General features: G+C 34.2%; 3 protein-coding genes across 8 annotated transcripts; 2 read left to right on the forward strand and 1 right to left on the reverse strand.

Annotated features, from left to right (window-relative positions):
- Positions 1-958: 958 nt before the first annotated feature.
- LOC131673049 (facilitated trehalose transporter Tret1-like) lies at positions 959-15,422 on the forward strand. 4 transcript variants are annotated; one of them, XM_058950706.1, is made up of 4 exons: positions 959-1,140; positions 3,386-3,727; positions 12,969-13,243; positions 13,317-15,422. In XM_058950706.1, the coding sequence occupies exons 2-4, from the start codon at positions 3,663-3,665 to the stop codon at positions 14,603-14,605; spliced, it is 1,629 nt and encodes a 542-aa protein (XP_058806689.1). In that variant the 5' UTR covers positions 959-1,140; positions 3,386-3,662; the 3' UTR covers positions 14,606-15,422. The 4 variants fall into 4 exon arrangements, with proteins under 4 accessions (XP_058806689.1, XP_058806688.1, XP_058806690.1 ...); XM_058950705.1 differs by lacking the exon at positions 959-1,140 and adding an exon at positions 2,655-2,713; XM_058950707.1 differs by lacking the exon at positions 959-1,140 and having other exon boundaries at positions 3,386-3,464; positions 3,549-3,727.
- Positions 15,423-15,558: 136 nt separating this feature from the next.
- LOC131673051 (uncharacterized) lies at positions 15,559-16,797 on the reverse strand. The gene is made up of 2 exons (XM_058950712.1): positions 16,630-16,797; positions 15,559-16,455 (listed from the first exon to the last, which is right to left on the reverse strand). The coding sequence occupies exons 1-2, from the start codon at positions 16,682-16,684 to the stop codon at positions 15,803-15,805; spliced, it is 708 nt and encodes a 235-aa protein (XP_058806695.1). The 5' UTR covers positions 16,685-16,797; the 3' UTR covers positions 15,559-15,802.
- LOC131673050 (multiple inositol polyphosphate phosphatase 1-like) lies at positions 16,688-19,243 on the forward strand. Of its 3 annotated transcripts, none has more exons than XM_058950709.1 (9): positions 16,688-16,858; positions 17,292-17,419; positions 17,519-17,829; positions 17,904-18,029; positions 18,093-18,237; positions 18,326-18,426; positions 18,498-18,607; positions 18,681-18,875; positions 18,948-19,243. In XM_058950709.1, exons 1-9 carry the CDS (start codon positions 16,785-16,787, stop codon positions 19,105-19,107), a joined length of 1,350 nt encoding a protein of 449 aa, XP_058806692.1. In that variant the 5' UTR covers positions 16,688-16,784; the 3' UTR covers positions 19,108-19,243. The 3 variants fall into 3 exon arrangements, with proteins under 3 accessions (XP_058806692.1, XP_058806694.1, XP_058806693.1); XM_058950711.1 differs by having other exon boundaries at positions 16,801-16,858; positions 17,306-17,419; XM_058950710.1 differs by lacking the exon at positions 16,688-16,858 and adding an exon at positions 17,019-17,136 and having other exon boundaries at positions 17,223-17,419.
- The last annotated feature ends 2,747 nt before the right edge of the window (positions 19,244-21,990 follow it).

Here is a 21,990-nt window from a genome sequence, read left to right on the forward strand (position 1 = left end):
TGTAGTGTCAATTGGCGCAGCATACGCAAAACTGTTTTAGCTTACTGTAAATGTCATCTAGCACCAGATGCCCTTGATCAATTTTCTCAGTGGGACAAAACCACAGAGTGTCTCTTTTCTTACTCGTATATGTACTAGAGCGCATTGACTCAGTGAAAGGATTAGATATTGAAACGATAGGATGTATACTTAGTATCTTGGATGTGTGTTCTCGGATCAGATACATTAAGTGTTTAGTTTTCAATACTGAAATTCAGTCGGACTACGCAAGTAACAAATTTGCTATTAGTTTTTTTTTGCGTGTTAGACATCGGGCGAAATCAAATTTATTGTTGCCTGAACAATGGAAGTATACAGATATACTTTTTTATTTAACTATATACAATAGTTAGCGACAATAAAGGAAAACTATTTTAAAAAGTTAAATAGTATTATGCAACGCAACTTGCATGAAACAACAAATCAATCTATTAATATGTTATATGATCAATATTTAATTTTTTAAAATGTTTTTCGCAATTACTAAAACAAAATTAGTGTAATATGCATTAATTGTTGTTATAATCAATGACTGCTATTAATAGAAGAAAAATGGACTTACTTAACAAAGTAACGAGTACATGTGCCAAAAACAATGACCTTACATATTAGATCAGTTTGTGCTAGTTAGCATTATTAATTCGCTTAAGTAATCTTTTCAACTGAGTTATTTGATACAGCAATATTTAATGTTATCATACTACAAATAATATAAAAGGATATAATGTACTAAAGTGACAAAATAATATCGCTAATTTTGTAAAGTTTTACAATGAAAACACATATTTTTATACATTTTTTCATACATATCAATAAAAAATTACGTATAATGTAATTATAACAACAATTTATATACAGTGTTCAATTTCATTTAAACATTTATTATAATATATAAATTTCTTTCTTATATATTAGAGATAAAGTTACGCAAACATTGATCCAGACTGCGGATATCACGTAAGATTACCAAGTCATATGATTTGAGCTTAGGTTCATACGTATAGGTATACAGGATATACAAATACATCAGATCACGTGCCGCATGACACATGGGCCCATATCTCTCATCTTGCATGAAAGGTGGCCGCTTGATTATTGCAGGTAAAACATTTATTATTATAGTAAATTGAATAATTTCGATTGCAAATCTTGTTTGCAAATCTTTTTGATAAACATCGATGTTCCAAAATATTTTTAATCGAATTATAGTAAATTAAAGTTTGTCAGTGAACGAATAAAAGAATGATCTCATTATATATTGCACTTTATATATAAAACAGTGTGAAAGACTTTTCACTGAAAATTTTTTGTTGTATCCATCTTGAACTTTTGAATCTATCAAATACTTGTTATGTAAATTGAACTTCGAGATTCTTCTAGTATTTACTAAATCGCAGTTGCTTCAACAAAGGTTAAAAGATTGCATAAGTTCAGGCTTAAAATTCATCAGAAATTGTAATATTAGCAAATAATCACGAATTGTTTGATTCACGAATCCTATTCATGCACAATTGAGACGTCAAGCTGCGATAAACATTAAGGCTCCCGTATATAGGTATGTTCAATATAGTGTGTACATACTTTAACGCCCTTTGGAGATTTTTATTTTTATCATGTCACCATGCGGGCCGTGACATAAGATTAATCTTTGTATTTGTACAAGTCACGTGTCATGCGATTACAATTCAATAAAGCTTCCGTATAATGTATATGTATACGTTCATTCGTGTTTGTGAGATTATAAATTCCAATGTAATGTCTGCTCGAATCCACGTTATGAGATCGCACAATAACAATGGATCGCCTTACTTTACGCATTGCTTCATCAATAGGCGAATATTGAATAATTAGATAGTTTTCTGGACTTGAATAACATTACAAATAACATCATCGTTTTCAATGTAGCGCTTACTGTTGTCAATATTTTGAATATCCATATATAAGAGCTGTTTCTCATACCTGAGTTACTTTTATTATTAATATTATGTACTCAATATTTGAGTTCAGCTGAGAAAATAATAATAATAATAATAATAATAATAATAATAATAATAATAATAATAATAATAATATAATATAGTTGAAACAATCAAATATGCCAAACCTTTCAAGAAAACCAACTTGCGAGCTGCTTTTAATATCAATAATAGTTAGACACAATTTAACAACTACACAAAAATCCGAAAACACTGCAGAGTAATTTTTTGGGCCTAATAATTAACCAATAATCTTAAACGAAATGTTAGTAATTATTTCTTTCAAATAATTATATTTTTAGAAAAATTTGGCACTTAATTACGATAGATCATAATATATTACTGGTTTTTACTAAAAAGTAAGCTATAAATGCAGTTTCGTATCGCGCCATCTCAAAAAAATGAGACAATTAAAAAATCAAACGTGTATATTACAAATTTAAAATAAAAATTTGATTTTTATTTCAGCAAAAAAGTGCATAAATCAAATATGCGTTAACGCTCAAATAGTGAACGTAAAAATAATTACCGAAATAATTTTAATTTCAATGTAATCTTTAATCTTAAACAGTAAAAAAGTTATTAAATACTTTACTAATCAGATTTTACAAAAATAATTAAATTTTTCTGTTTTACAGCCACTGATGTTTCTGACGGGATGTCAAAATAATGAAAGCTCTAAATTGTTTAGTACAACAGTAAGTTACAGAATCACGTGCAAACTCGTTTTTTATAATTTTTACAAAATGTCGTTTCTAAAATTAAATTGTTAGGAGGCATATTAAATGAAGTTACATTATTACAAATACCACATGCTAACGGATTGCACAATGAAAAGGATCAGGATAACTGTCTTAACTATAATTAAGATATAAGCACGTAAAATGACTAAGCATCTTGTAAAATAATATTCCATAAAGTAAGACGTAAATCAGATATTCAAATATTTTTATTGAAAATTGTCATATGTCTCAATATGGGATGCACATTGATCTTAAAAAGTATTTTTGGAATTTAGTTTAGTAAAAATTTTCAACTTAATATAAATATTTTGTTTTCTTAAAAATCATAAATAATTAAAAAGTAAAGCAGATGATTTTTGTTACGTATTTACCCTGTCTATTCCTATATGCCTTAAGGAATATTTCATAATCGCAAGTGAAATAATTAAGATAAGAAAATTGTGGTACATGCGATTCTTATATTTGTATGAAAAAAAGACACACAGAACATTTGCGCATTAACAGGATTATACATTTTCTTCAGTTGAATAACAAATTGAAATGGTATACTAATGTAAACGTTAATTTGAGACACAGCAAATTTGACTGTAATCAAAATGAAGAAAAGTTACGCGTTTGTCTTTTCAGCGAAACGAGCAATCTTACGCCAGACGTAGAGGCAGCAGCATCGCATGACATACTGCACGCCCAGGCAGAGACTGCACATGTGTGTACTCGCTATAGCTGCTATTAAAAGGAAAAAAATATACATGTACATGTAACGATGAAGCACATGACTTTGCTTTGATAGTAAAGACTCGTGACTGTGGCCAGATAAGGGACACAGAACAAATAATACGATTCGCGGTTGTACGTTCAACGCTCTTAAAACTATCAAACGCCTAGCGGTGGATCATTGGTCAAGATGCCAAAGCACAGAAGCTACGAGACCTTTCCAAGTACCTCGGGGTGCACCGAATCGATCTTTAGGTAAGTGTCACATACATTTCATCTACGCAAGATTATCCTTCTTTTGGCGCATGGCGCGTGTGATCGATCAAACGTTCAATCAATACGAGTGCGACGAATCAGCGGCGTCTCCGAGTGAAGCCTTTGTGAATTAACAACGGACAGAGAACGGGCATCTTAGAAGAAAAAAGCCATCTGATAAGCTAATCTGGAGGTGGACTGAGTGAATTGTCCGCGGTAGAGGTGATAGCGAAGTGAAGTCAACAGACACCAATAGCGTTGGCGAACTTCGCACGGAACTGTATGTGCGTTTTCTTCACCTTTTACAGCCATCTAATCACTCGTTCTTATCTGCTAAATGCCGATAAGTTAATAAAAATGCGTTATTTGTCCATCGCCGTGACAATGTATTTGTGTATACGTGAATTTTTCAGTCATTTACTTGTTTGCACACGCCTTTATATTCGTAAATATCTTTGCTGAAGTCGGATAATTACAACTCTTCACTGCAGATTTCATGATCTGATTTCTTTTTTTTTCGAGTCACATGCCTTCCTCGAGCCTTGTTCTGGATAAATTATCGTATTGTATACACTGGTGGCAAAGAGAAACTTTTATCGATGAGTACAAGTCATTGTGATGAATTAAAGCGATATATCAGTGATCTTTCGCTTTAAAAAATTTTATTGGCACATTAGACGTAAAAAAAGATGGACTTTTGATATTTCTGGTATCTTGGCAGGTGATAAATTGAATAGAAAATTGAAATGAAAGCGTCAAGCTCAAAATTCAATCGATATTAACAATATGGTAAAACAAAATTTAGCCTCTAATAAAGAACATGAGGGAAGCTGGGGCAAAACAGCCGCCTTATCGTTAAACTTGACTGGAATCAGCTAATCATTTGTAGCACGGCATATTGACCTTTCTATGAAATCATACCATGTTTCATGTCGGCCTCCCGTTTTAAAAATCAAAATTTGTCATCTTTCAAAATAATCGAAAGACTCACAGCTTTGTCAATTGCTAATACATTCATAGCAAATTTTTTACCTTATTGAGAACTTTAATTAGGCCATGGTATGTTCAATTTTGTTTCATCAAACTAATTTTAAAAGCATTCGAATATAGAACAATTTTTATTTGTAAAAACATCTTTTAATTTTTGGTTTGTTTGGATAGTCTTCAAAAAGATACAATTCTCGAAATTGTGTGCTTATTAAGATCTTAAAACTGATTTGACAACGATTAATTAAGGTATTTAGGTTAGCAATACTTTAAGAATATTTATTAAAACTACACATTTTAAGAGACCATTTTATCTCCTTTTCTATCATTTTTTCATAACATTCTACACAATTACCATTGTTTTAAACATTAAGTGTACATGAAAAAGAAAATTAAACTTAGCTGTTAGTAACAATATATAAATATTAGGGATGTTTTCATCTCAACACGGGATTTCAAAATTGAAAAACTGATTGGCAAAAATAATTTTGTTAGCGGAAGAACTCTTGTTATATTTCATAATAAGATCACGAAACGTCGGATTTTGGGTATCATTCTTCACATGGTAAAACCGTTTAGGTCATTTAGTTCGAAGAACTATTTTGCCCTAAAAATACCTTTCTTCACGATATATGAACATAGTACGAGGTTTCTAAAACCGAATAGTTTTGTATCGAAAATGGGAGGATCGAAAAGTATAAATGATGTCTACACTTCTTAAAATTTACGCTAAAAATAGAAATCATACAAGCAAATGAGACCTTACTTTGTTTCCCCAAAAAAAAAAAAAAAAATAAAGGACTACTTAATTTTTCCTGATTATTCAGAGAGACATTACAAATAATGTTATCACGTTGAAAAGACTATGAAAATTCGAAAGATAAAGACAGTTACTTTTTTTTAAAAAACAAAGTAAAATCAATGTATGATCCTAAGTTTAGAAAAAATCTTTATCAATAGCATTCACAGAGATACACACTATCTCCTGTGAATCGTTTATTCAATGAAGAAACCGGTGTTGTTTCGGAGAATAATACACAAATCTGCTAGCGAACAGCCAAGGCGGAAGTGCCCGAAAGAAAAGGGGTAGCTCAAAGAATTTGGATCGTGAGATTGCGCGCGAGATGGGCTTTCCCCGGTACGGCATGGTAAATCAATCGCGATAATCGAACGGCGCGCGCGGGCGATCATTCGCCTCTCTCGAAATTACATCACAAGTGCGTATGCATCCACGCGTCGGCGGCTGCAGCAGCAGCGTGTCATCGGGTGGCCGCGACGGCTGGCGCGCGCTCCTTCGCTGCTCCCCACCCCGCGGCTCGAAAAAAAAAAAGTTGACGCTAGCCGCGAGCGAGCGGCCGAGCGAGTAGCTTAGTTGTATATAAAAGCTTTTAGACTTGGCCGGGCGGCACGTTGACGTATCGCAGTCGTTAAGCGAGTGAGCCCGCGCGAGCGCGCTAACGCGATAATAACACAGGCGCGAAGGATCTGTACGCGCGCGCGCGCGCGCACATAAAAGGAAGAGCGTGTCCATGGACCCGAGAAACCGACGGAAACACAGCGATCAGTGCCACGCGTCGCGATGACGATGAAAACGACGAGGACCAGCTAAACGCGCCGTTAACCGCTAACGATAGACGCACGCTGGAGCGTGTGCCAAACTTGTGACGATTGCTAGACTGTGATAATATCGATATAGGGTCTCTCCTCGTTTCGTATACCAATGCTGCGACATAAAGCTAGATAGCGCGTTAACATGGCTGAGTGAGTATACTGCACATTTTAATTACACATCGTTATCAGTCGTGTAGCTGTCGGGCTGGCCATTTAACTCGGCAATTTGGATTGTCGCGGCAATTAAAGTCACTTGATTACACGCGGCAGCTTTTCTCGTTTTGCAGTTCGTTTAAAATTAAACTGATATGCTCTAGATTTCAAAAATAACTCTTTTGAAATTGATGCGCACTGCCGACAATCTATATAATCTACGGGTTTTCCAAGCGGCGGTCGAGATCATTTCTAAATTGCAGAGATCTGTGACGAGGGATGAGCTTCGCGAAACGTGCGTGTCGTTATTTGTTTTCAAACCGAAATATAAAAGCGAAGGTCGATGCACCACACCGCCAGCCAATTTCCGCGCGAGAGAGTCAATGTTATTGCATCAGGTTTTCATGAGCACGAGCGTCAACCAACTTGACAATGAACACAACTCGCGGAAAAAAGAAAGAGATGCTCAAAACAACATTCCCGCGCTCTTTGTTTCGTCTCTTTCCGCGCGCTCGCAAAAACAAACATTCACTCCTCGCAGTGTAAGAAGGAAAAGACGCGCGCGCGGTATGCAAATGACCAGCCCAAATTGAGTGCTAATGCGACAAAATATATCGTCGAGCATTTGGTGGAGAGATCGCCGACATGAAAAATTAATGTCTTTTTTTCCTCGAATGCGGAAACGAGCGTGCACGTTTCGTACGGCGGCGGCGCGAATGAATCATGTCCCCAACCAAGATACTCTGTAATCGTCTACACACAACGAGCAGCCAGCGTTCACGGGATCGCCGGCACGTAAACGAGTGTGTGTGCCACGCGAATTTTTGCCGTAACGGTTGACGCGCGGACGTATGAGGTCGCGCTCTTTTTCCTCTCTTTCCGTCTGGCGCGTTAAAAACCGTCGCTCCAAGAGCCCGTTCACGGGCAGCTTTTCTACGTTTCTATACCACGTCGCAGCGTCCGATCCGCGCCGATTTTTATCAATTTTACATCACAATGAGAAGCATTAGCTCTCATTGAAAACCAACTCTCGCGGCGTGGCTATTTCGTATTAAAAACAGCTCTTATCTTGCAAAACGTACTTTTCATTAAAATTGTCATAACTTGATAAGTAGTTGACATTGCGATGTTTACACTTTCGAAGCTATCACTTATGCAAGGAAAAATTTCCCCGCGCGACAAATAAAATCTCACCATATTCGTGATAATTGGGTTTATTATATTATCGAAAATTATTCGCTTGACCAAAAGCTGTTGGATGATATACAGAGACTAAATCATTTTTGAAGAGAATTTTCGACGTGCAAAGAAAATACGCTATCGCTTTAGAAAACAGATATGAATTTTGAAATGTAAATGTTACCGTTGTTGACAAAAAAACGGAATACACACAGAAGTAATCGTTTTCGTCGACTTTGAATATACGTATTTAGGTAAAGCTGAGTTGCTTTTGTTGCTTATCACATCTCCTGATGGAAGTGTTTTTCAGAATTCAAAACGCTTTATTATTTAAAATAAAGAATACAAATAGTACTTGAACTCATTCGGCGTTCGAAGGAAAAAACGAAAGAAAGCTCGTGCCCGAACCTGATTATCGGCATGAAAACGAATATTTTTATGATAACACGTCTAAAAGAATGAATTTATTATTTACAAAACTGTTTTTACGCAACGACTATTTGTTGTGTGTTAAAAAGTGTATCAGTGAATACGGTCGACGTTATATTACTGGTTTTATTACCTGGTGCAAGAGATTTATATCTATTTACGACTCGTGATGCAATTAGCCTATTAATATTCCTTTCCTGACGAACGTCGTGAGAGAATGATTGACGTACGATCTGCGTTTCAAATGCTAACTCGCATTTACAGTCACACTATTCGTTTGAATGTAAAGCAAATATCGATCGAATAACATTTTTTTTTTCAATCCAGTCGTTAGAGCAATTACAAGATATTAAATACGGATATCATGTATTCGAAAATGACTTGCTATCAATTGTAAAATATCGTCGTCCACTCAATAACTGTGAAAAATATTTATTATAAATGTAATTTATTTTATTTTGTGTATCACCATCAAACTGAACAAATGCACAGACTCCAGTCCATAAATCGAAAACGTTTTTATTTTTAAAATAAGTCTACATGAAGTTTCTAACAGTTTCAATTAAAACATTGATGTGATCTGTTATTAAAATTTGTTTTCCATCCTCTCAGCGCTGCTTTTTCTCTTGGCATATCTTGACATCTACATAATTACTTGTATAAGAAATTCGAAATCTAATTTAAAGCTCATGCTTAAAAATTATACTTTTCGTGTCAATCACGTGCGCGCTGCCTCGCCGGAATATAATTAAAAAAGAATGGATGGATTTTTGCCACGCCGAAACGTTGTTTCGAATGATTCATCTTTTGCACATACTGCGAACAAATCTCATGTGTACTACATTTTCTTTGTCTGGATCTTGAAAGAAAACTTGCGGTCGTTTAATGCAAACCTTGCGATCGTTCGTTTAAAGCAATGCAAAGTGAAAATTATTACAATTTGTTAATTATTTTTATCAATAATTAGAGATTGTTCATTATCGAAAAGAAATTACAAACGTTACGATCTAGAAATTATTAGCAAACATCCTTGTTGATAAACTAATTAAATAATAAGCTAATTAAATCTAATGAAACATCTTTCTTCAGTGAAAATTTACCAAGCTTGAAAATTGAATCTAAATCAGATTTGTAAACGAAACATTTTTGTACAGTGTTACAGATTTTTCTTAAATTAGCAACGTATTGCTCCATTCTTGTCACAGCAATCATTTTTACATTTAAGTTATGGAACTACTTATTTTTCAATACGTACGTATTCTTTGATTAAGTCCAAGTCAGACTCTTCACTAAAGTCTTTTCAACATAATTTCTAAAGCAGCATCGTAGTGTACAAAGCAATATCTAACATTTGCTGACCAATACAGCTATAATTCTACTTACAAGACTAACTACTAATTCATTTTCAAATTCATGTAAACTTGAAATATCACCAAATACTTACCGAATATATTTACAAGAGCTAAAGTAATCTAACACTTAAATTTAAAAATATAAATATGAATCAATATGTTCATTAATGACTGCTATTTATGCTTCTTTTAATTTAATTGATTTGAGAAACATGATAACAACACTCTAAATAGTTTTCGACAATTTCTGAAGCTTCTTGGCACTCTGATAAAAATTTATAAACCAATAATACGGTTAGTGTACGTTTAATAGTTTAGTTATCTAAATTCATTTTCATAGAAGCAATTAGTTAGTATAAACAAAATATAATAGATTTGAAAGAATCTATTTCATCTATTTAAATGATCTAAAATAATAAAAAATTGTATTTCATTCGTGTGAGGTAAATTTTTCCAAATTTGTATTTGGTTCGACGAAATAAAAAAAACAAAATCATAAATACACTCAGAAATATAAATTATAATACAATATAATTTATGATTTGCTATTTTAAACAAACTCAAGCGTATTTTGATAAAGAATTTTACTCTCAAACAAGCTAAAAAGTACGATCTCACGAGTAATAATATTGAAAGAAATATAGATATGTAAGCTTTTTATGTGTAACAATGGGAAAAAAATATTGTATTTATATTGTATTGAAGTTTAAATAAACAAAATATCACACTGTGTACAAATCGGATTTTGATAAGTATTGGAATATACGAAACTTAAAAAAACATCAAGAAATCTTGTAATACTAAAATTGAGGAATAATAATTTAAACGTACTTGGAACATTTTTTAATAAAATTTGAAATTAAATGTAACAAACGATTTGACAATTTAATTTTTACACTTGATTAAATATATCTTCTTTTAATATTAAATAAAGCTTAAAGAAAAAAAAGTAAAATATTTTTTACAGTACCACGATTTTTTTACTTTACCGAACTTTCAAATGAAATATTCTTCACTAACGTGTGATGTTTTTATTTTTATTGTTTGAATTTTCATTGCCTTGAGCAATACGAATAGATAGAAGGAATAAAAAGAGAAAAAAAAAGAGAAAAAAAAAGAGAAAAAAAAGAGAAATCGTTAGTTTTCTACCGGACTTTCAGCAACAACACATCTCTCCGGAGACTTAAAAATTTTTATGTGACATCGAAAATGACGACACCTGTAATTACGTTGTTTTTGGACTGCACCCTCATGTAATAAAACTAGGATCATCATGGGTTTGTTGTTACAAGAGATTCAAAAATTCTGTCGCTAGGAGTTGTGGAATCTAACCTAATTTCCCTAGTAGATGTAACTTTGTCTCAAGTACTTGCAGGACTAATATAGTATAGAATCAGGAAATTTATAGGATCGGTTATTCGTTCACAAGCTAAAGATTAGAAAAGAGGAAAGATAAAATATTAATAAAAACTTACTTTTAATAATATAGTTGTTCCTAGTTCTTCTAAAATAAAGCTTTGTACGGATTTAAAAAATTATCGAAGGAGCCTATCCCATAAATTGCATAGCATAAAATTAAAACTGTTTTAAACGAAAATCGAAATACAACTGTAAAAGAGTGCTCTTCGGAAACACGAAAACGAAATGTATAGACTTTACAGTGCCAATTCTAGGCGTATGTGAATCTTTTATTAATTTGAGATCAACATCCTCCTTTACTTCTCTGCGAGCTTCTCTGCAATCCAGAGTACCCATCTTATCATGATTAGCCTGATCTGAACATATCTTCTAATTACTCGAAGATTGACTCATAACTGGCCGAAAACCTGATTGACGTCAAGATATATAGCCGAGCACATTTGAATTCAATTCTGTTCATAAGAAATATCTTAATATGTGCTATTTTTTGTAATATATTTAATTAATTAATAACGTACAAAGCTCTATGCATTTTACACAATATAATAACGATACAACGTTAATGAGAATTGGCAATCTAATAAACAAAATTGAGAATCCATATTTTTAATTATATTGATTGAATAAAAGTCATTTAATAAATTATTTATAAAATAAGATACTCAATGTAATTTATTTATACAAACTCAAAATGTCATTAAAAACATAATTGTATAAAAATCAATAATAAATTTATTAGTAAATATGATTAATGATATATTGTTGCATCTCTGTTACATTACTTTCTTTCTCACGTTGGAATTATATGTACTCGTATCTAAAAGTATAATTATATTGGCTTATCGTAGTCTCTTGCCTCATTTAATTATCGACTGGAAAGACTCTTAATTTTTGCATATTTGTAAAGGAAGAAATTCTCATCATATATGTTAAAAAGAAGAATATAATGATTTATCCAAACATACTACCGCCGTCGCACTTTGTTTGATTGTTCCAATCAGCAGAAATAATAACCTGACCTAAATAATAAATTCATTAACTACGGGAAACACTTACAATCCATCCACTCTTTCAATTGTTTGCTTCACGTGAAACTACAAATTTGCTAATTTGATAAACTCTAGTAGTTATGGTATGATATGGTTGATTATGTGTCTGTAAACAGGGCAATGTGAAATATTTTCATGAGTGCTGCTGCTTCTATTATTTAATCAACAATAAAAGCAGTTGATTAATGAAACGTTATAAAAATTATTAGAATTTAAATAGTATTTTATTTTATAATAATTCAAGTGTAACCCCCCGTGAAATCAAATAACAAAGAAACAATACGATGATGAATGTGCATTCAAATATGTCGATGAAAAAAAATACTCTATTATAACAAAAGCACTATAATTCCCATTAAATTCTCTTCTAATAAGAAAAATCTCTTGAGACAAGAAGACATCTTAATTGTAATGAAAGCCTTCTTTTTCCTGTAAGAGAAATTCCATTTGAGGACTATTTTTAAACATCTGTTGCGGTGAGATAATTTAATTCCGCCCCCTCCCCCTCTTGATAACACAACAATTTTTTTTCTAATTATAAGCCATGTTATCGGTGTACTGGTATCGCTTGATTTACAAATATTTACATAAAAATTTGTTGATGACACATTACAAGCAGCTTAATTAGGCAGAATACGAAACAATTAGACTGTGCTTCCGTCAATGAATTATTTCGACCTTAAATCTCTTATTACCTTCTATTTCAAGCAAAAAACTAATAATAGTATAAAAACCTACAATTTCAGTTCTCGTATCTATCTGTAGCACTAAATTATATTAAATTATTTGTTATTTACGTTGTCTTGTACTTACTCACGTGAAAGCACTCGTGATTTTTAGCGATAAGGCAAAAAATCGTAAGCTATTATTACTACTGCAAAAAACCGGCCATATGATTTTTTACTTGAACGTCAAACAATTGTACAAGAAACGCGAGCTAGAAATGTATTCGTAAATTTTTTTAAGCGAGAACGCAAACTGTTTCCTGTAAATATTTACGAAATCGCAGAATCGATACGTCATCGGTTCGCAGCTGATTGATTATTCGAATTTTCATTTCAGGAAACATTCAGTGGTGCTAAACGCTGAGAAAACGGCACTGGTCGATCAGAATTTCAATGCAACGATAATACCAATGAAAAATGGCATTGAGAAAAGCCAAGCTATACCGAAGCTCAGGAAAGGTAGCCCGATAAGACAAATTCTAGCCGCTCTCGTAGCACAATTAGGAACGATCAACACCGGAATGGTATTTGGATTTTCTGCCATCGCGATTTCGCAAATGAAAGAAGCAGATACAACCCTTAAAATTGACTTGTCCGAGGAATCGTGGATTGGTGAGTATCGATTACGCATGAAATTGACGCGAAAAGAGAAACGAGGATGGAAATGTGATGTGTAAATTTTCAGCGAGTATGTCAGCAATCGGCACGCCCATCGGTTGCCTCCTATCCGGTTACCTGATGGACATGCTGGGTCGAAAGCTGTCTCTGATAGTCACCGAGATCCCAGCTTTATTAGGCTGGGTGTTGATATTCTACGCGTCGGACGTGCGGCTGATTTACGCCGGTCGATTTTTCACCGGTCTCGGCTCAGGGATGGTCGGTGCTCCGGCAAGAGTCTACACCAGTGAAGTGACTCAACCCCATTTGCGCGGCATGCTCACGGCCATATCGAGCATAGGAGTGAGCACTGGAGTTCTAGTGGAGTACGCTCTCGGCGCCGTTCTCCATTGGCATATTTGCGCTGGCATCAGTGCGATCGTACCTGCAGCGGCGTTGATATTGATGTTTCTGTTCCCCGAGTCGCCCTCGTATCTCATTTCGGTCAACAAACCCGAGGAAGCGAAGGAGTCGTTGCAGAAGTTCCGTAGCACCTCGTACGACTTGAACGAGGAAATGAACACGCTGATCAATTTCTCAAATAAAAATAATATCAAGAGGCTAACTGGTTTTCGAGAAATCATCTCGGCCTTATTGAAACCAAGTGCACTGAAACCGTTCTTATTGCTGTTTCTCTATTTTCTCATTTATCAATGGACAGGAACCAATGCCGTCACTTTTTACGCGGTGGACATCGTCAAAGATTCTGGAATAAAGTTAAACAAATACTTGGTGACAGTCGTTTTGGGCGCCGTCAGATTAGCTTCGACAGTTGCAGCTTGCATTGCTTGTCGAAAATATGGAAGGCGACCAATGACTCTGATTTCGTCTCTCGGCTGTGGACTATTCATGGTCGGACTTGGTGCTTACATATGGGCCAAAGACTTTTTATTCGAACAAGTTGGTACTTGGGTACAATGGATTCCTGTCATTTGCATTATGGGATACACCGTCCACTGTACTTTGGGGTTTTTAGTGATTCCTTGGGTGATGATTGGAGAAATTTATCCCGTTCAAGTTCGCGGTATCGTCGGAGGATTGACGACTATGTGTGCTCACAGCTTCATATTTTCAGTCGTTAAAACTTATCCAATGCTCGCTGAGGCTATTACGCAACAAGGAACTTTTATTCTTTATGGCTGGATTTCATTACTCGGGACGATATATTTCTATTTATGCTTACCAGAAACCAAAAACAAAACGCTTCAAGAGATAGAGGATTACTTTTCTGGAAGAAACGACAGTTTGGAGACTGGTATATCGAGTCTTAAGTCAAGGTTTACGTCAGCGAGAAAGGGTCAGGCGCTACCTACGTGATTACAAATACGGAAAACTCTCGAAATATTAATATGATATTTTTTCGATTATGTTCAAATAAATGTTTGTCGGAGAAATGTGTATATATACATTTGGCAAAGCTATAAGTTTTGTAGGAAAATCTTGTATAGTTTTAGCTGCAAACTAACGTGAAAGTTGTATTTTTACTTTTATTAGCTTGTAAGTTTATCGTAACTAGCAATGTTTTTTAGACCGTAATATTATTCATATGCTTTTGGCGGTGTCATTGAAACTAATTATTTTTAGGCCAGTCATATTATTTTACGCTGATAACTTCGTCTAGATCATTATATATTTTTATAAGTTAAGTTACGCTAAAATGCATAAACCAAATTATTTATTTTTACGATAACATTCATCAATAACATGTAATCAATTGATGTATCAAACGTCTTTTTTAGTTGAACTATCATTCGCCTGCATGCATAAACACATGTAAACAATATTTCACGAAATAAACCGTTAATCATTTAAATGTAAAAAATATTGAATAAATGTAAATAGTAAATATTAAGTCGTAACAAAGCACGCGCTACTTATTTTTCTATCATCTGATATGCGAAGTAAAATATTTGATATTTTTCAATTATACAATAGTGGTTTTATTATTTTCGAGTCTCCGTTGTCCTTCCCAATTATTACTATTCAATTTGTTCAAATCATATATATTTGATTAATCATACATACAGTAATGAAGAAATTAAACAATTCTGCAAAACAACGCATTTTTTATATCAGAAATTGTACTTTTTTTTCTATTAATATTATTATAAAAATTCATTACTTTTTAAAAATATGTTATAGAAGTATATTAATCATTGACAACTGAGTCTAAATTACTAAATTTTGAAAACATGCTATGTATTCTTTTAAATATATTTCAATGTCTCTATCAACAAAATTGAATTAATATTTTTCTTAGCAAACTTTTAATGTCAGATATGCATATGAGAATAGTAACAAGTTTTACTAAAAAAATAAGCATTCCATATAAAACATAAAAATAAAAATTTAGTATTTTGTTAAATCAAATAAAATCAGGTTATCTATATCACAACAAACTAAATTATGTGATTTCGTTAAATATATTAATGTACTAAATGCTATATAATAGTATAAATATTTATTGCTCTATTAAAAAGAATTTCCAATGTACAATGAAACAATTATTATTACTCAATCAACCTTTAATTTATATGTACGCCTTCTCAGTTTAACTGCTTCTGCCTCTTCTCGTTCTTTTATAAACTGTTTTATTAAAGCTTTTGGAGCATACCATCCATACCATTTATTCGGCAATCTTTCTCTTGTAAGAAGATGCAGTCGCTCAGCAACATATTTTTTTGGGTCAAACTCTTCAGCTGTTCGTTGCATTTCTTGTAGATTTGCATAGAATATTTTATATTCCTTAGCCTTCCTTCTCTGTTCTTGCTTTCTAAGCACATACTTCATTCTTTTCAAAAATTTCCTTTTTTTATGTTTCTTCATTTTCTTTCTTCTTATCACTATCATTCTTTCAGCTTTTTTCTCAATGATGTTCAGTGTAGGTGCCTCAATAACTGTACTTGGTACTATATCACTTTTTTCAATAACATTTTTGATAGGTTCATCAATTTGAAAATTTGAAATCATTGGAGACTCAATGATTTTGTGTAATGGCAGTTCATTTTTAGTTATATCAAAGTTCAGACTAACAGATCTTGGTGAAAATAGTAAATGATTATCTGTTACTTTTTTATGTGATTTTTGTATTTGTAGTGAACTTAATAAACTTGGAATAACTCTAATGATCTTTGTCTGTGTCGTGATGAAACGTACGGGAAAGTCATCTATAAAATAATTAAATCAAACACTTTATTTGAAACTTTATAGTCCAAAAATATTAAGCGATTAAATAATTTTAAAAGATAACATGGCAAGGTTATGTTTATGATACTATAACGACGATACCATAATAAAATAATAAGAATTAGCAAAATTATTTTATCTTATACAGTTCTTACCTTTCTTAAAAATGCTGAGTCGTCGAAAGACTTTTGATAATGCACAAACTGCCATTTTTTATTACAAAGAAATACTAAATAAGCTCCGTCTACTCATGAAAACATGTTCGTAATCTCTGTCGTCTGCTTCCTGCAGTAGTTGCAGCACGTAGTAGATGCGTAATATGCGTGTATGGGTCGTGGGATCTATATGGGAACAGCCAGCACGCCAGCGGAGACCGGATGAGACGTGAGTCTGCGGTGCATCTATGTATCCATGATTCTCGCGCTTTTACTTTATGATGATAAAAATAAATGTTGCCATCTCATATTATTAGTTTCGAAATCACAATAAACAAGACCAGATACCTTGACTTCTGTTCAACGATTTATATATTTCTTTTTGTTATTTTGTTCATTCTATTATCCCAGTAACTAGCATTTGATAAAATTATGATAGCATTGTTGTTCAGATGTTAATATTTTACTTAGTAGTAGTAGTCAAGGAAGATTTCATTAAACGATAAAGTTAGAAATCAGTTTGTTCAACCGTTACAATAAAAAAAAATTTTTATTTAATTATTATAATAACATTTCTATATTTTCCATTTTAGTCTACACTTATAAAACGTTTGCAAAATGTTAAAAGTCATACTCTTACTGTTTTTACAAATATGTATTAGCACTTTGTTCCCAGGATTATTTGCACAAGAATGTTTCAATGACAGTAACAAATTCTATTGTCAATTAAATACAAAAACACCATATAGGTTTGTAGCTAATTATAATGATTCTCAACTTCACTATCCAGGTAAAATTGAAATCATTTATTGTACTTAGCTACAAAAATAATAATAAATTGGTATTGAAAGTTGATATATAAATTTAAACAAAATAATTGAAATTGTAGGATGTACAGAAAAAAAAATTTGGATGATGATACGTCATGGTACCAGATTTCCTGGAAAAAAGCATATTAAAAAAATGAAAACAATACTGTCTGAACTAAAGAATAAGATCATTGAAAACTTTAATAAAAATAATTCAGAGTTATCGGTTGACACGGTTGAAAGATTAACCGAATGGAGAAGGTCTTTCAACAAAGATGATGATAAGAACTTAGCTCTTGAAGGAGAACATGAACTTGTTGATTTGGCAGAAAGAATGCAAGCCAGATTCCCAAAACTCTTGCCAGAAGATTATAGCAAAGATGTATATAAGGTAAAATTTACTAGATTTTAATAAAAATCTGTTTTCAAAGCTTTCAATTCTACACTATTAAGTAATATAAATAGTTTAAGTACACTAACACTCAGCGAGCTGAGAAGAGTGCAAAATCTTTTGCTCTTGGATTGTTTGGACAAAATCAAAGTATGAGTATTGGGTTTCCAGAAGCTGAAAATAAAGATCCTATACTGAGGGTAACTGAAAATATTTTTAATTTTGCTATTCACAGAAAAGATACTTATAAATATAATTTTTAGTTCTATAAGAGGTGTGATCGATGGAAAATTGAAGTTGACGAAAATCCTGAAACCTACAAGGAGAAAAACTCCCTGATACAAAGCCAAATTTTAGGGAAAGTTTTAGATAATGTATCCAAACGTGTTGGATTTAAAGTTAATTATGGTAATCTATTAAAAAATGATAGTGGAATCAATCTTTTTAAAATTCTTTAGGATGTAATAATTGACCCAATATTTTATCTAATTTACAGAGGAAGTGTACTACTTATATATGATTTGTGCATTTGAAACAGCATGGGATGCAACGAAAAATTCATCATGGTGTGATTTACTTTCACTAGATGATGTAAAGGTAATCCATTTAAATTCTCATTTAACAATGTAATATGATAATATTTGCTATTTGAATTTTTTTCATCTTAGGTATTAGAATATGTGGAAGATCTAGAATTGTATTGGGTTGATGGGTATGGCCATGAATTAACTTATAAACAAGCATGTCCAGCTCTTAGAGATATGTTTACATTTTTTGAGTAAGTATAATTGGATAAAAAATTTTCAAATTCATAAAATTTTAAAAAACATACTAAATGATAGCATTTATAGTTCATCTGAAAAAGCTCTAGCAACAGCATATTTTTCACATTCTGGTACAGTACTCAAACTTTTATCGATTCTTGGAGTAGCAAAAGATGATAAGCCTCTTACTTTTCAATCCTATTCTTCACATTTGAATTCAAGAAAATGGAAGTCAAGTTTGATTGATGCTTTTGCAAGTAACATAGCTTTCGTTTTATACGAGTAAGCTTATTTTTAATATTCACATAGCATTAAAAGCTATTTCTCACGAGAAAATTTTTTGAATTTCAACAGCTGTGAAAAGCAAGGATCTAGTATCCTTCTATTACACCAAGAACGTGAAGTTCAGATACCAGGTTGCTCATCAAAATCATTATGTCCAGTATCACAAATGAAAGATATCTTCCCAGATACTGAACAAGAATGTAGATTCAATGCTCTCTGCTCAGTTTAACCATTGTACTTATAAGAAGTGACTGTATAAGTTGATTAAGTATTAGTTTTTAACACCAACTCATGACACTGGTGATAAGATCAAAATTAATCAATGACATATTTATATATTTTATTTATTTTTTAAAAATTTTACAGAAAAGGATTGATATGATATATTTTATATACATTTTTATTCAATAAATTCTTGTTAAAGACTTAATAAAATAAAAATATTTATTTCATTAGTGTTGAGTATAACTGCACTATTTACTATACACCTTTGAGAATATTTAAGAATACTAAATATATTGCGAAAAATTTGAAAAAGAAAAATTTAAATCCCACGAACGTGTAGAAAAAAAATCAACCGATAAACAGCCAACTAGACCAACTTGAAATTAAAAAAAATGGAACGCACACTCTACAAACTATCCATCCGTCATACAAAGCTGCTCGCATCAAGTGTACTCGAAGCTCGCTCGCAGCGACGCTGAAGAACCTACTACACATACTGTTATACAAGGGCGACACGTGACGCCGTGGCAGCTAGAGGAGCATCATCCGTCGGCGATGATGCGCAGGTAGGTAATAAGCCCGTATATAGCACTGGTGCAGCTGCTTTTACGAGAAAGCCGCCATCCACGTTGTATATACGTGCGTCAGCTGGCAGTTTCAATATCGCTTTTTAGAACCCACACCAAAACCTCAGGATTTCGCGGTTTATGCTTAAAACAAGAGCGGCCAGATGACGTTTCACCAACCCTTTCAGAGCACGTACTTTTCAGACTTCTTCGCTCTCCGACAAAAATTTTAATTTTGCAGAGTTGAGCGTATACGGTCGCGGCTTTGTATGGAAGTTGACCGACTCTACGCTTTTCAATGCCTAGTACTTGTTTTCACAGTGGAAATTTCACAAAATTAGTGCCATGCATTAGAAATCTCGTTGTTAATTCTGTGCACGCGATTGATATTCAAAGAGGAACGAACGAAAATAGAACTTATATTGGAGGTAGGGATGTCTATATCGAGATCTCCGACCCTAAAGATAGAAAGTCGTCAGATATGCTTCATTCGATGAAAAATATGATCACCTTGACATTTTCATCTTTAACGAGCAACCTCCTGACTCCGTTGGAAGTAGCCAAAGTAAATATTCCGTCAGGCGTTCCGAGCATTCAATGACCCTACATTTCAATCATACTTTTCAATGAAGAGTACAAGAAAAAACTTGTCGGATAGAGAGTCGTGAATTTAGATTTCTCGTAAGTTTTCGTGCCTTGCCATTTATATACAAACTCTCGATATCAGGGCTAGTCGAATAAGATCGCTCTAACAAGTCCCGCAGCATCGAAAGGCGCAGCTGTAATTTATTCGATTTATTCAGCGCGACAGACGAACCGCGACAGGCGCATCACTAGAATCGGAGTAGTACGCACGTCGTCGAATTGTCTCGCGCTTCTGGGCAATTCCAGCCAAAGGACATAAACCAAAAATATACATTTACGAGAGTCGTCCCCCTCGACAGACTCGTAAAGGCGATACAAGAGCGCATCGGGAGACGCGCGCTCGCTGGGTGATAAATCGCGCGACGCGTCCGCGATTGTAACGCGTCGAAACGAGGACGAGCCGCGCTTGGCCGAAAAAGAAACTGGGTCGGGCGAGTAAATTGAGGCGCCGCAAAAGCAGACAGGCGCGGAATGCCAGCGAGCGCATCCTGCCTCGTTTGGCGTCGCGTCGCGCTTGTTCCTTCGATGGAGCGTCGCCCGCCTGCGATCTCGGACTGCGCGCGCGGCCAATATAGCTTGCCCAGCCGAAGCTCGGCCAAAGCAAATAATTATCCTCGCGGAGCAGGCGTCCGAGCGTGCGGACATTCTTCGGAGCTGCTGCCGCTGCGCGTACTTGGCGCCCGCTGACGGGTATATCATTCGATCGGCCGTGAAAGCTGTTTCCGACGCTATAATTCAGTCGAGCTTTAATCATTGGAAACAACCGCGGTAACGAGCGCTTGTGGAGAAATTTCGCCCGGTAGTTTAGCAAACAATACGACTCTTTTAACGGGGCTTATCGTCTCCCTCACAGATGATTCATTGTATTTCGCGCCATAATTGGCTGTGCGACAGTAAATCAAGATGACTTATGCGAAAAAGTCGAGTAATTAATTATGTAAGAAGAGATTCGACGTAAAATATGTCGTCTCAGCACATATCTACTTCAGACGGATTATTCCCTTACGCTCAGGTTCTTAACAAAGATCTCGTTCAATTATTCATGACCTCAATAAACCGTGCATAGATATAGCATCCCTAAGAAGGCACGAAGCCTTGCCTCCGGTTGAATCGCTTCATTTTACCCCCCCCCCCCCCCCCCCCCGTCAACTAAATAATGTATGTACTCACAAATCAACAAAAAATAAGGTGCTGTAAAACAAAAATCATGAAATTCTACACGAGAGTGATCGTTAAAGTTTAACAATGCGTATTTTTCAGCGCGCAATGTCTGTTCATTGAAAAATCGCTCATAAAAGCTGCAGTTATGACAGCCAGGACGTACACACGAATCATACAGGCCATAAAAAAAAGGACGAAGCCTGAAGGAACGATGAAAATTCGCGGGCAAAGTAAGCTCACTGCGGCATGTCGTGCGTGTGTATATAGCTTCGTCATTTGAATTTCCGGAATATTTGCCTCGATGCACTTATATTCGCAGCCGACCCCGAGATGACGTGATATATAGGCAGCTAGTTCTATACTCGGGACCCCTGTCCTTTTTACTTCCACGCGTCGGGTCGCTGACGTACTCCGCTCTTCTCGCCTTTCGGTAGGATATTATCTCCTTCTCCGCGGAAGAGAGTTACATACGCGAAGTTCCGAGAGGAATTTTGATGGCGCAGTCTAGTGAGAAA

The sequence above is a fragment of the Phymastichus coffea genome, unplaced genomic scaffold, assembly GCF_024137745.1.
Source record: "Phymastichus coffea isolate CEN01 unplaced genomic scaffold, Cenicafe_Pcof_1.1 PCOF00165, whole genome shotgun sequence".
Lineage (NCBI taxonomy): Eukaryota > Metazoa > Arthropoda > Insecta > Hymenoptera > Eulophidae > Phymastichus > Phymastichus coffea.

Excerpts from the sequence above, each read along its gene's own strand:
- LOC131673051 (XM_058950712.1), bottom strand. The coding sequence starts at position 16,684 with ATGGCAGTTTGTGCATTATCAAAAGTCTTTCGACGACTCAGCATTTTT. Across the intron at positions 16,456-16,629 it reads ACTCAGCATTTTTAAGAAAG|ATGACTTTCCCGTACGTTTC; the intron begins GTAAGAACTGTA and ends ATTATTTTATAG.
- LOC131673049 (XM_058950706.1), top strand. The coding sequence starts at position 3,663 with ATGCCAAAGCACAGAAGCTACGAGACCTTTCCAAGTACCTCGGGGTGC. Across the intron at positions 3,728-12,968 it reads TGCACCGAATCGATCTTTAG|GAAACATTCAGTGGTGCTAA; the intron begins GTAAGTGTCACA and ends TTTTCATTTCAG. Across the intron at positions 13,244-13,316 it reads GTCCGAGGAATCGTGGATTG|CGAGTATGTCAGCAATCGGC; the intron begins GTGAGTATCGAT and ends GTAAATTTTCAG.
- LOC131673050 (XM_058950709.1), top strand. The coding sequence starts at position 16,785 with ATGCGTAATATGCGTGTATGGGTCGTGGGATCTATATGGGAACAGCCA. Across the intron at positions 18,030-18,092 it reads ATAAAGATCCTATACTGAGG|TTCTATAAGAGGTGTGATCG; the intron begins GTAACTGAAAAT and ends TATAATTTTTAG. Across the intron at positions 18,608-18,680 it reads GATATGTTTACATTTTTTGA|TTCATCTGAAAAAGCTCTAG; the intron begins GTAAGTATAATT and ends TAGCATTTATAG.